At 33.1% G+C, this 14,620-nt stretch overlaps 1 protein-coding gene across 2 annotated transcripts in view; it reads left to right on the top strand.

The window, feature by feature from the left end:
• MKLN1 (muskelin 1) overlaps positions 1–14,620 on the top strand; it is a 230,532-nt gene that overhangs the window by 203,596 nt on the left and 12,316 nt on the right. For both annotated transcript variants that reach the window (XM_051962233.1, XM_051962232.1), the window contains exons 15-17: positions 417–556; positions 6,722–6,824; positions 13,063–13,117. In XM_051962233.1, the coding sequence (XP_051818193.1) occupies positions 417–556; positions 6,722–6,824; positions 13,063–13,117 (298 nt within the window). The remainder of the gene's footprint in view (positions 1–416; positions 557–6,721; positions 6,825–13,062; positions 13,118–14,620) is intronic.

Raw genomic sequence — 14,620 nt, 5'->3', positions numbered from 1 at the left:
TCAACTTGTTTCCAATTTAGTGTTACACACTGAAGTATAAACTACTTCAGGAAGGGGTTGTCTCATTTTCTTTTCTGTTTGTCTTTTAAACTATCTTTATACATAAAGAAATTTATGTAGCTATCAGCAACACATATTTTGCCAAGCAAAATGGAGACTTTGAGAGGTATAGAAATAGAACTTTTACACAAATTAACTAAGGAGAATAGAGAGTTAATTTGTGCAGAAAATTTTAGCTTGTTTAAAAAATGTTTAGTTTACTGATGTAAGGAAATTTTCTGGTAGTCACTACCAGGAAATTCTGGTAGACTTTAGTGGTTAAGTCACTAAACTTAAATACCTAAATTTACTATGATATATGGACATTTTTGAGTACGCAAAGTATTTTGAAATCTCATTTGTTCCTTCCATTGTAGGTTCATTATTTGTTTGGTGGAAATCCTGGCAAATCCTGTTCTCCAAAGATGAGATTAGATGACTTCTGGTCACTAAAACTCTGCCGTCCTTCAAAGGAATACTTGTTGAGGCATTGCAAATACCTCATCAGGAAACATAGGTATAAAAGCAATAGTCAAATGAAAGATTTTCTTTTTTCCAATAAAATATTATCTTTTGAAGCTACCATACCAGCCAATGCTATTTGGAGACATATTCTGTAAGAAAAATCAAATAACCTTACAGTGTATTTGTGTTGTAATTTATCATAAGTTTCATTCACTTTCCTTTGCTCCCACCTTGAAATTAAGATTAAAACATTATTTCCAATGCTCATAACGAGAAAAAAGTGACTAGTTTATTTCTAAGATGTCATATCATATGCACAATGCATCTTAAATTTAGCATATACAGAATAGTACTCTTTCTTTCTCTTTAACCTAACCTTTTTTCTTCCTTTTCTACTCTGTCCAAGGCAACATGATTTTTCCAGTCATCTAATTTTGTAGTCTCCAGGTCATCTCTTTAACTCCTCTCTTTCCTTCCATTCACATGGCCTACTTCAGTCCCTCATCACATCCAATTTAATTGTTATGATATATTTTGCTAATTGGTTTCCTTGCCTCTGATCTCTCCTCTCTCCACTATGAAGTGCCACAGAGTGGCAAAATGGCTTTTCTAAAATGCAGGTCTGGCTGTGTCTCTTCTCTGTTCTGTTAGCCCTAGAGTTATCCTTATTGATTATTATTCGTTGAGGTTCAGTATCCAAGTCTTACTTTCAATAGTTTTCCATAGCTTTACATGTGTATTTTTTTCCAGTTAATAGAAAACATAGCACAGCTGCATAAACTGGGGTAACATAATCAAATATTATCAGTTGGTTAACTTTATAAGTGCATCTTTTTTTTCCCCCTGCTACCATTACATTAGGCTTTTATAGAAACTTCTAATTGATGGTAAGTGAAGGGGAAAAAAAACAGGTCCTGGACTACAGATATGTATAAGAAATAAAAACACATATTAAATACTATATGAACTTAAATTAAAATATATGGGACTTTCACTTTATATTTTCTTATAGGGATATTTGCCTTATATCTGTGGGCCCACAAAAGCTTTATCTTTCTACTAAATTTTCATTGGTTCACTTACAATTTCCATTTCCTATTCACTCTAACAAATGACAAAATAATGGAAAATAGATACCTTTTAAAAATATGTGGGAAAAATACATGAAAAATATATTGATGACAATATATTGTCATGAATGACATGAGATTTCTACTTCATCTTCAGGATGTGAGGATTAGGAAAAAAAGATAAAGCCATTATCTTTTTTAAAAAACTAATCATTTAATAAGTATAAATAGATAACTTTTAAAACTCCTCTAAAGCTTTTGGGACATAATGTTTGCAGTCCAACACTGTGTTGTTCTCCAGGGGAAGTAAAGTTTGTAGGAAATGTAGGTCTTGCCTTCCTATTTATAATTTATTAGGAGGAAAAGAAAGGAACATTGTAATATGATGGAGGGAAAAGTAGTCTCATTCCTAGTCCTTAAGATTTCTTTGAGAATATTCAAGTTTTTAGTTTGTTTTTTTTTTACATGTAAAATAGGGATAACACCTATAATACCCCTCACAGAGGGTTATGCAGGTAACAAGATGTTTGTAAAATGCTTTGAAATATTAAAGCCATGTATATCCTGTCAATAATAATAATAATAATAACAGCTGGCCTGTGTGTCATACATGTTTCAGCTATTATTGTGATTGTTCTGCCTAACTTCTCTTGTGATGGAAGGTAGGGATGATAACCTGTTCTCAACTTTAAATTATAATAAAAAGTATCTAAAGATCCATGAAATGATTTGTAAGCTGACTCAGAATTGCAAGTCATATAAACTTTTTTAAAAAGCATATTGACTACTGCTGATTTAAAATCACAAAGAAAAACATAAAAATGAATTTTTAAAAAATATATATGATCACCATATTTATTATTTATCCAAGCCAGAACACAGAAATTTGATTGCAATGTCAAGTAGAAACAGCTGGAATCCATAGGACTGCTTTCCCCCAACAAAGATTAATGGACCAAAGAGAGTGAATCTGGGATTTTGAAGGCATACTGAGCAGAAGTTTGTTTGATAATATTTTTAAATTTGCCCCTGGGGTTCAGTACTTTGGTACTTCAGTGGATTTGTGATCACATTAATTTGAGTGCTCCCTTCAACATTGAAGATTTTGATTCAGCCATTACTCTCCCACACTGTGGGCCTTTTGCCTGTGTCTTCCTAGAAATCCTCAATGGAAGCCATTCCCCTTGCTGAGGACCTTCCTCAAGTTCTTTTAACCTTATTAATTTTGATTGATTTGATTGATACTATCTAATATCAAAAGATACCAATGCACACTGTTCATCTATCACTCTCACTGCTTGTCTAGTTGACTCTCTTTCCAGACGTACATTTCTCTGATTATATCTTTAAAGCTACTTTCCTTGCATAATGTTTTGCTGGTGATGTGTTGCAGCTTACTTAGTCCCATGATGTGTCTCTGTGGACCTCTCAGTGACTCAAAACTATAATTCTTCAGAGCCTATGCTATCCCATGAACTATGCAGCATTACTGGAAGAATATTAATGTTAAAAAGACGGATCTGTGTTTCAGATAGAAGCTTGGGGTCATTTTTAAAAAACATACATTTTTCCAGAGGCAGTGAGTGCAGCATTCTGGGCTCAGTACATTGTCCATCTGCAGCACCTGTCCATTTATTTTATTTATGTGCTGATGGATAAATTGTTTAGATTGCTCATTCAATTGCCTATCGTAATCTAATATTAGGCATCTTCATCCACTTGATGTTTGCCATGTAGATAGTTAGGCAGAATTCTTAGTTCATTATGTATGTTCACTCTTCACTGTTCTGGGACTCCTTGCAAATCAGCACAATGTTCTTCATAAACATTTGGAGGATATCTTCAGTTTGGATACTGAACATTCTCCTTGAAGGAGAAGATTTTTTTGCAAGAATAGGTCTCCTTGTTTTATATTTCACATATAACCAGATGGTTATTGAACAAAGATATTCCTATTACATTTTTCAAGAATCTCATATAATTTTGACATGTGCATGAGAGTTCCCTTTTTGGATTGGAAAAGAGAGTACCCAGAGAATTTTGATTTGCCAAGTCAAATGCTTTTTCTTTCTTTCTTTTTTTTTTTTTTTTTTTTTTTTTTGAGGCAATTGGGGTTAAGTGATTTGCCCAGGGTCACGCAGCTAGGAAGTCTTAAGTGTCTGAGGCTGGATTTGAACTCAGATCCTCATGACTTCAGGGCTGGTGCTCTATCCACTGCACCACCTAGCTGCCCTGTCAAATGCTTTTCTTAGAAAATAGTTAAGATCCCAGCAGAAGTGGTCAAATATGAACAGTTCCAAAAGAAATTGTAGGCCATTAATGAATATATTAAAGAATGCTCCAAATTACTTCTGAGAGACATGCACATCAAATCAACTCCGGGATGTCATCTCACACCCAGAAAATTAGCAAAGGTGACAGTAGAGAATAATCAATGTTGGAGTGATTGTAGAAGGACTGGCATGATAAGACACTATTGGTGGAACTCTAAATTGATTGAGTCAGCCATTCTGTAAAGCAGTTTGGGATTTTTTGAAGAAAGTGACTGAAATGTTTCTTCCCTTTGACACAGAGTCTGCTGGTAAGCATGTTTCCAAAGGATGTCAATATAAAATAAAAAGAAAGGTTCTGCACACAACAAAGTATTTGTAGCAACATTTCTTGTAGTAGTGAATAACTAGAAATAATGTAGGTACCAATTCACTGGGAAATAGCCAAACAGACATAATATGTATCACATATAATGGAATATTACTATGCTATAGGAAACTATTAATATGATAAATATAGAGAAACATGGAAAATATGTTTACCAATACACAGTAAATAAAACCAGGAAAACTATAATGATTGACTACAACAATATGAATGGAAAGAATAGCAACAGCAAAACAACAGAAACAGAATACTTTGGAACTCTGATGACTAATCTCTGAAGAAGAGCTGTAAGATGGTCTGACTCCCTGCTCTTTGCAGAGGTGGGGCCCTAGCTTGTTGGGTGCATGGGGCAGTATGGCTGGACTTTTCTCTTTTTTTGTCATTTTTGTTACAGCTGATGGCTCCCTAGAAGGCTGAGGTGATAGAGTAATAGAGTGAGAATTATAGATGCTATGTAAACAAAAGACAACAATGAAAATGTATTTTCAGAAGAAATTAAATATTGTGAAAATGTAACTCCGGGGCAGCTGGCGCAGTGGAGAGAGCACCAACCCTGAAGTCAGAAGGATCTGAGTTCAAAACTGGTCTCAGACACTTTATACTTCCTAGCTGTTTGATCCTGGGCAAGTCACTTAACCCCAATTGCCTCAGCCAAAAAAAAAAAAGAAAGAAAGAAAGAAAGAAAAGAAAAGAAAAGAAAGTGTAACCTCCCAAATTTAATTCCAGAGAGGAGATATGAGAAGACACCTCCCTTCCATCTTTGAAGAGGTAGTTAGTTGACTGTGGTTATAGACAACAGAAAATATTATCAGACTTTTTTGATGTATTTGTTAGTTTTGCTATACTTGTTTTTCTTTTTTTAAAAAAAATAAAATAAGACTTGGAGATATTGAGAGGGATATATTAGGAAATGTAGCATATATAATTATTTTAAAAATAATGCTCAGTAACTTCTTTTTAATTGATATCTTAAGCATAAATAAGATTATTGATCAGAAAAGTCTTTTAGAGGTATGTTAGTCATGTTTTCTGTCATCCTTTCATATAATGATAAGATCAATGATGTTTTCCTCCAGATTTATTTCTTTCAGTTAAACTGAGAATTTTGCAAGCTTATTATAGAACAGTTATCATCAAAACTAATTAGTGCTTATTGAAAAATAGAAAAGTAGAATAGACTGTATTAATAAATGATCAAATATAATAGTCTAACATTTAACAAAACATCAAAACAAACTATTAGGGTAAAGGTTACCTATTTGGTAAGACCTATTGGGGAAAATACAACGTAGAAATACATTTTAGACCAGTATTTTATTCTATTTAAAACAATTTGTTAAATAGGTGCTAGACTTAAATAGAAAAGATCACATCATGTAAAAAATTTAACAGCAGAATGGAAGGAGTTAACTTTTACAACTAAGGCTATAAAAGCATTTTTAAATAAACATGACATAAAGAGATGATCATAAGAGACAAAATCTATTATATATTATTATATAAATTATACAAAATTATATAAAAATTATAAGTATATACAAATTTAGTGCAGCTAAATCAAGAAGAGTTGATTAGAAGAAAATCTTCATAGCAAATCTCCAATAAATATCTGATATAGTACATTGTTATAAGCTTATGAATGAGAACTTAATCCTAACCCAACAGGTAGTAGTAAAAGAATATAGACAGGCAATTTTCTAAAAAGAAATGGATACCATCAAGAACCATGTGGAAAAATATTCCAGATTACTAATAAGAGAAGTGCATGTTAAAACAACTATGAGATTTTTTTCTAAAAATCCATAAGATTGACAAAGATGATAAAAAACAAAAAAAGGATAAATACTGAAAGAGCTTTGAAAAAGTAAGTAGTGCTGCTGGAGCTGTGAATTGATCTATGAGATCTTAGCCAAATCACTTAACTTTTCAGTGCCCAAGGCAACTAAGACTCTAAGACAGATGAGTTGCTGAAGCTTTATGGTTGCAAGGGCTTTCCATGGTAGGAGTTTTTGAGGAGTAAAAAAAAATCACAGATTCATTTCTCCATAGGAGACATTTTTTAATTTGTCTCTTTTAGAATGTTTTTTCTGTTTTATCTTTCTACTATTATAAACAATATTTAGTGTTTTAAGTTTTATAGTGTTTTATAACCCACCTAATGGTATTATCAAAGAATAAACTTGACAGCTTTCATAAGGAATGTTCCCACCCAATCACTGGCAGATTTGAAAAGTAACTTGGGTTTAATGTCACCAATACTAGATGACCTAAGACCATCTTGAAAACTACCTCTTGCCTTAGAACACTATATAACTCTTCCATCCTTTTGGCTTCAATCCTCATAACAGAAATTTGTAAGCAAACTACATTCATTGCTTAATATTTACAACCTCCTTTCCCACTGCCCCTACTTTCCCTGTAATTGAAGAACATCTCCTATATTACTGATTATATCCAATTATCCTTTTTGTTTGTTTATCATTTTCTAGGTTTGAAGAAAAAGCCCAGACTGATCCTCTTAGTGCTCTGAAATATTTGCAGAATGACCTTTATGTTACTGTGGATCATTCAGACCCAGAGGAAACAAAAGAGGTGAGGAATAAACCCCAGAAAATTATGTTGAAATCTAATTAGTTTTCAATTGTATTTTTGTGAATTATCCATTTTGTGTACTATCTTTTCAGTTCTCAGACAGCTTTCATCCACTGCTCGGCATACCAATGGGTTGCTTTCCCCGACTCTGAACCCAAAACTGTTATTTGGTATATTTGGAGAAAATGGAAAATTATTTTAGCATAGGAATATAAATCTGGTTCTCCAAAAATCATAAATTCATTCCAACACTAAATACAAACTACTTGATAGGGTAGCTTATTCCTGATTTTTGTGTCTTCTGTGCCATAATTCCTTTCTTTTAGTAGAGATTACAAAGAGTTGATCATACCAATAACTCAGGAAGTTGTTATTACTTACAATGGTTCTAACATACTATTCCATGATTTTGTTTTTATTGTTTCAATATAATTGTTTTATTTACATGAAAAGAAGTAGGCTGTGAGCTCATTAACAAAATGTTCTTAAAGGTGAAATATCATGATCCATGCCAAATTAAACGAACTGTGTGCTTGAGGCTGCCCCGAGACAGTTTCAGTTCATTATTTTTACCTTTCTCTGGAGTTGTTCTTCCTCTTTTACTTTTTTGTATTTTCTCAAATGTTCAAATGTCTATAGAAAACTTTATTTTTTTCCCTTTTTTTCCCTACTATCTTTGTCTTTGAATCTTTTCTGAGTTTCTTCTCAGACATTTAAAAATCTCCTTTCACTGCTTTCTTTTTGACAAATTTGCTTCAATGTGTTCCAGAACTACCATCTCATTTTTTTCTTGCTTTACCTTTTGGCACAGGTGAATAATCCCATATCCACGGTCCCAGAAGAGACATGATCAGTCTCTCTCCAAAGTAGTTATATCCCTTTACTAGGGACGAGGCAAAAGGAATTATAATATCTTTCAGATATTTCTCCATTCTAATTTGAGTCAGCTGGTACAGTGGATAGAGTGCTGGACCTGGAGTCAGGAATACTTGGATACAAGTCTTCCTCAGACACTTAATAGCTGTGTTAATTTTGGCAAGTCATCTAATCTCTTTCTGTCTGTTTCCTCAACTGTAAAAGTAGGAAAATAAAAGCACCTACTTTTCAAGATTGTTGTGAGAATCAAATGAGATAATATTTGTAAAGTGTATAGCACAGTGCCAGGCATGTAGTAGGGCTATATAAATTCTCATTTCTTTCCCCCAATTAGACAAGCTCTGTAGATAATTCAGAAATTTGTTTTTGAAGCAAATGAAGTAAATGAGATATCATAGACCATTTTATAAAAACATTTTTAAAAGTATATTCTCATAGTTGATACTGTAATAAAGAACCATCTTAATCTGATTATGATAATTGGTCATTTACAATCTTACAGTTTTCTGGTGTGTTTTTCTAAGGACTATACTAATATTGGGCATTAAATGGTGAAATTTTGATAGGATCAAATTTGACTAATTTTTCTCATTCTTAGTAGAAGAAAAAATTAAGCCTAGCAACCAGAATGATAAATTATGAACTATTGCATGCCTTGTATGAAATTCTTGGGTGACTCTTGGGGAAAACTAAAATAATATTGCTTTGTTATAATATTTTTGTTTATCTTTATTGTGAAGAATATTAACAAATTGCTGTGCTGGTTTACAAATATGCCTATTACTTTGTGGTTGACATCATTTGGAATTCTTGTAGATAAACCCCCCCAAAAAGCAAGGTTAATCTTATTTTCATCCAATAATGTAGAACAATTGATACAAATTAGAGAAAAAATCCAAAAGTTAATATTTTTAGATGACTATTAAATTCAATTGTAAGTTATTAATTTGTGTCCCAAACTGAGAATCCAATATATTCTACAGGATCTTTAGAAAACAGAGAAAGAATACATTTTCAAAACTTACATTAACTATAGATTTTATATTATCTTTTTCCTTTAATTTACAGATGTCTCAGTCAGGAATATGATTTTAAAGAAAGATGGAAGGAAAATGTGATGTCACTAAATGTCAAAATGGCATATAGGAGAGAACCTCATTGAATAAAAATATTTTATACAACACATCTTTGTAAATCGCAAATAACAAAGCAAAGATTTGATCCTCACAGAAAGTCTTTCTGAGTATAAAGTTTTGCTTTGAGAACTTTTTGCATGCAGATGTAAGAAAAAACCTCAAAATTTTCATTTTTCATTTCTTCTACTTAAGGAGTTGCTAAGTCGTTTAATATGTACTCTTTTTTCTGGTTCTGAGGAAATAGAAAGAGGAGGAATGCCAATAGTCACTGTAGCCAAAGTAACGGTTACCAAGTTTGCTGTAATATAACAGTCCAATTTGAATATAACCAAGTTATGAGAAATATCTGTTTTATACAACAAACATAAAGGGCAGAATTCTTCGAGATTATTTTGCCTGTTTGCCTAAAAGGTCATATTTAGCTTTGCCTAATGAGTTGCATTACAGCCTCTCTATCAGCTTCTAAGATTCTGCTGTTGTGCTTTTTGCTGTCTTTACTCATTCTGAAGACACTACTCACAACTCAATCCTGCATCATCTGGACTGCAGTTCAAAATCTTTCTGTCTGCCACTTATAAAACTAGTACTGGCTGAACAAAATTTTGTCTCTGGCATTCATGCTTCCAAACTATCACTCTGCTCTTTTTCTGGTATCTGGACAGCCTCATTGCATGGTCCTTTGCTCTGTTCTGCACTAAGACAGGTTTCAGATTTCTCAAATCACTTCCAAGCACCAGGTAAATTGCGATTGCAAACACCAAGGTCTGCAGGTATCCTAGCATCAAAACAAATGAGACTATCTCCTAGCTGTGTCCTGTGAAAACAAGAATCTGATAGCTTATCACTTAGTCCCTTCTGGTTAAAAGCCTGGGCTATGGGATGCCTGGCATGTTTCCATTTAGAACTCATCTAAAAGGAAATAGTCTTCTTTTCCCTTTGAATCTCCAGACAACTTAGGATACATGGGAGAAAGGAAAGATTGTTATGGTTATTCCCAGTGGCAAACTATTCAGTCCCATTCCTATTATATCTTATGCCTGCCTTTTTGTTATGGAGGATCCATTTTATAAATCACAGATTGAGGTTTAGAGAGAGGTCTCTGCATTTTCTTCACACTGATATTTTGTAGAGGAAGAATTCATAACCCCGAAAACTGTTACTAACTTTTTTCTTTCTTAAACAATAAAATAAAAAACCAGACCAAAACAAAACAAAAACCACAACAGCATTGCAAATAAATCATTTCAGCTGTGTTGGCTATTAGTCGGCCAGAGAAAACAGACAACTTGTTCTTAAGGCACTTGTTTGGCTCAACAGTGCAAATGACTGATAATAAGAACAGAATAATATAAGAATAAAATAAGAACAGAATCAGAACAGGATAGTACCCCAAATTAAGACACAGCTACTTTTTATTTATGTCTTAATTGTTCTCTTTATTGATTGACAATAGAAAAGGTGAACAATGTCATCTAGAACCTAGATGGTAATCTTTCTCAAGCAATGAGCCCATTTCACTAAATTTTTTTAACCCTGCTAAGGACTACATTCTCATTCATTTGTTGTTTTCCTTAAGTGTGTGAAAAAAAAAAATACAATATATTATTTTTGGGCCAGCAATCTGGTAATATGTGTAAATATCTGGAGATAATCATCTTCTGAATTTAACAATTTAACAAAGCAAAACCCTTTAGATCTCTTGTTTGATAAGTTCAACTAGTGTATTAGAAACTGCCTAAAAATAACTGCCTGTACTTTTCTGTGCCTCAATTCTCACTGTTTTGTTCCTCTCTGCTGAAGTTATGCTATGTTTTGTATATATGTTTTCACATATATGGATTGTTATTTCCATTGTCATGTTAGTTTAGTTTTCTTCCATCTTTATCTCTTTAAGTCTCAGTTTCCTCACCTAAAAATGTGTTGCTCTAGTTAATTGCTTAGATCTCTTCCAATCCTCTAAAATTTTTCATTAATCTGCTCCTGACTGCCAACCTCTTACTATTATGTATTAGAAGTGGCTCTTTATTCTGTTGCTGTCTGTAAAATCTAAACCCTAGATTAGATAGGATTGAATTCTTAATCCCATGAGAATTTCTCCAGAACATACCATTAGAAGCAATATCCAGATCATTGGTGTTATCTACACTTTACAGGGGGAAGGAATCAGTAATTGATAAGAAACCAGAGCTGCTTGGTGAAAATTATTTTTGTTTGCAACTAACATAGGAATTCAATATTCCAAATAAAGCAATATTTCTTTCTCCCCCAAATAACCTATATTATCTAGCCTTCCATTTTTCATAATGTTGTCTATTTGAATTATTAATAATTATCTATTATACCATGGCCATAGTTCCTACTTAATTATATGTTCTGTAGTTTTTCTCCCTATGTTCTTATGTAATTTAATAGTTTTGAAAAGATTTGTGTTTTATTAATGCAGTGAATTGAGAAATAATATTTAACTATTTAAGTTGCCAAAATGGAGAGGTTATAATGATGTTGCAGAGTTTAGGACAGAAACAAAAAAAAAAAAAAAAAAAAAGAATATATCCTTTGATTTTAGAAAAATCAATTTGGTCATTAATTATAAATAAAAGGGAGCCTATTCGTGAGGGGGGGAAAGGCATTTCTTTCTAACATTTTGATTTTCAAAGCTTCTTAGAGTTAAAAGAATCATGGACAAAGGGATGATGTGTTGATGTATGGGAAAAAAAAGCAAACAAAATACTAAAAGAATTTAAGGCTCATAAATCTTAGAAGAGACAGACGATGATAAATATGTAACTAATGGGTCCAGAACAAGACAGTTTGTAAACATCTTCTTTCTTCATAAATGAAGCCTTAGAAAACAGTAGGGCCAAATGACATGACATAAAGCCAAGACAAGCTTCATTATATGTAATGTTAAGCTGGAGGTAAATTCTTAATAGTAGAAACAGTTCCATCAAATGAGATATTATCCTTAGGACAGGATGCAGGGCCAGTTAGTGATCAGGCAGGAGCCTGAGAAGATCTGGTAGTTCTTTGCCAGTACTGTATCCTTGCTTTTCAGCTTGAAGTCTCAGTTGTTCTTTTCTGTTCTTTTCCTCCTTTGCCCTTAGCCGTGGACCAGCTCATGTCTCAGTGAGGTGCTTGTGTGTGTGTGTGTGTGTGTGTGTGTGTGTGTGTGTGTGTGTGTGTGTGTGTGTGTGTCTTTCATCATAGTTCCTGATGAAGCAAATTCTTGGAAATCCCAAATAGGCCTCATAGAAAAGAAAAAGCAGCATATCTAGTCTTTAATAACTACTTTGTATACATAATTTAATAATTATTTCATATGCATAATGATTTGTCTAAATTTTAAATTTCTACAATTTTAATTTATTTAATAATTATTTTATATATATAGCTATCATCAAAATTGATATCACTTCATTTTCAATTAGGACCTTGCCAAATCTCTAAATAGTCCCTGAGTTTCAAAGGTTTGGCCTGTAAGCACTACATATATCCAAACAACTGAGACCAATTACTCATCCCCAGTAACTTTTAACTGCCTTAACCTAGTGACACTGGTGTCTCAAATGAAGAACTATATGAACCCACTTTTTAATTAACCCTTTTCTTCAAATGCCAGCTTTCAAAGTATATTGAAAAGTTTTCTTTTGCACACTTTTGCTTGATTGCTAGTATTCTAAAAGTTCCCATCATTTTTCATTGCCTGGTAAAATTTGTAATAAATAATAAAATATATGATAGCTTTAGTAGGAGCTGGAGAGATTTGCTGTATTGCTCTGAGCACATGACCATGAATTTACAAACAACTTTCTGGAAAATATAATCCATTTGTTAGTTGTTGGTTTGATGTCATTTTTTTCTTCTAAAACTGTTGTCTTTTGTGCACTGTTAATGAAGTTATTTTTAGAGTAAGATGACAGGGAAAGTAAGAATGTGTATTCATGTAAAAATTAATAATTATTGAAATCCAAAGACGTGCTACATATGAATACATTAATATACTATTGATTTTTAAGAGGAAATAAGTTCTGCTTTGTGGTACAGATGAGAAGTGGTCCAGCAGCAAAATAAGCATATATGCTACTTGTCCTTCCACTTTTTAGTGATAAAGTTGATCAAAATTGTACAGATAGGCCTATTCAATTGCTGTTCAAGGGTTAGAGTTATCAGGATTATTGCTCTAATGTGAGCTTTTACACTTGGTTCTAATTTTTTCTTCTTTCCAGTTTCAGCTCCTAGCTTCAGCTCTGTTCAAATCTGGCTCAGATTTCACAGCACTGGGTATGTATATCTTCAAGTGCAATTCATTTATTAAGTATGTCATACACTTTGGGGAAGACTGCATTTGGGTAGCTTTCAAATACATTGTCTTCGAGGTTAGATGTTAATCCATCAAACAAATGGCATTTCTCCTTTACTATCTTAGGGTGTGGAGTACACACAATTTCAAGGCAATATGTCTGGTCCCTGTAGCATTCTTGCTTTAAGTTTATTTTCCAAGTGTCAGTCACCAGTGTTCTTAAGATCTGGGTCTCCATGGATCAGTTTGCAGCTCCTGTTACACCAGATGCTGTGCTATTATGCAAACAGAAGGCAACAGAAGCTTGGTCAAAACAAAGTAATTTGTATCACGTTGCTTTGGAATCCAGCGGCAGTATTGCTAATGCATTTACTGTGATAAGTGTGCAGATGGTTGAAGCTTGTTCTGTGGGCAGTGAAATTGAAGGTAGCAAAGAGCGTATGTAGGACAGACATGGAGACTGATTCTTCAGAATCGCACCAGCTAATGTTTGAGAGTACTCAGAAATATCTTTTTTCAGAGCTTTGTTTTGTACATTTTGAGGCCTCCATTGTTGATCTGATTTAGTTAGTGTCTTAATATTATGTTAATGGTTTCCAAGACCAAAATATGAATTATTTGTAATATTGTAAGCTATAAATCATAAATCTGGGTCAATTAACTGGGATGCAAGATAGACTGCTGGGCCTAGAGACAGAAAGGCCTAATTTCAGATAGAACTTCAGACTGCTTTGTGTCGCTGGATACATGGCTTCATTTTATTTGCCTCAGTTTCCTCAACTGTAAAGTGGGCATCTTAATAGCACTATCTTTTATATGATAATAATTGTTAAGTGCTTAGCAAAGCACCTGGCATGTAGTATTTGATAAATGTTAACATGTTGTTATTATTAATAATGATAATTTATTATCTAGCACTCATTTTGTTTTTTTTTTCAGTTTTTATTGATAAGAAAATGCATTAATTGCTATCTCACTGTTCTGAGTTTTAATCACTAATCTCTAGACACTACATGTTGGAATTCTACAACTTTCATGTACTAATGTAAACTATATTCATGAAATAATTTTACTTGACCCACTGTTGTTAAGGAATTATTTAGTGTTAGCATTTGGCCAATATTTGATCTATTGAATTAATTTTACAGTAAAAGTGAACTTACGGTTAACTGATTTTATAACTACTTTTCTTTTGGAATACCTATTGCAAATGACAATTTGGGGCATCTGTTAAATGTCTTTTTTTTTCTCACATTATTCTATTGAAACAATTTGATTACATTTTATTGTTTTCTTCATTCCACTGTTTTTAGTGGGATAGAGAGAGAAAAAAGGTAGTGAATGGCTGCAGTAGAATCAACGCTTGGAACCTCCCCTAGTACCTAGAAACCCTTAGCCATGTGCCCTTAGCTTCATTTCAAGTAATATGCTGCAGGAGTGTCTGACACCTGCCTCTGCAAAGTATGGTCCTGGTGAGTTCTTAA

This window comes from Antechinus flavipes, chromosome 5 (assembly GCF_016432865.1).
Source record: "Antechinus flavipes isolate AdamAnt ecotype Samford, QLD, Australia chromosome 5, AdamAnt_v2, whole genome shotgun sequence".
Taxonomy (NCBI): Eukaryota; Metazoa; Chordata; class Mammalia; order Dasyuromorphia; family Dasyuridae; genus Antechinus; species Antechinus flavipes.
This window is presented reverse-complemented; position numbering and strand designations above follow the sequence as displayed.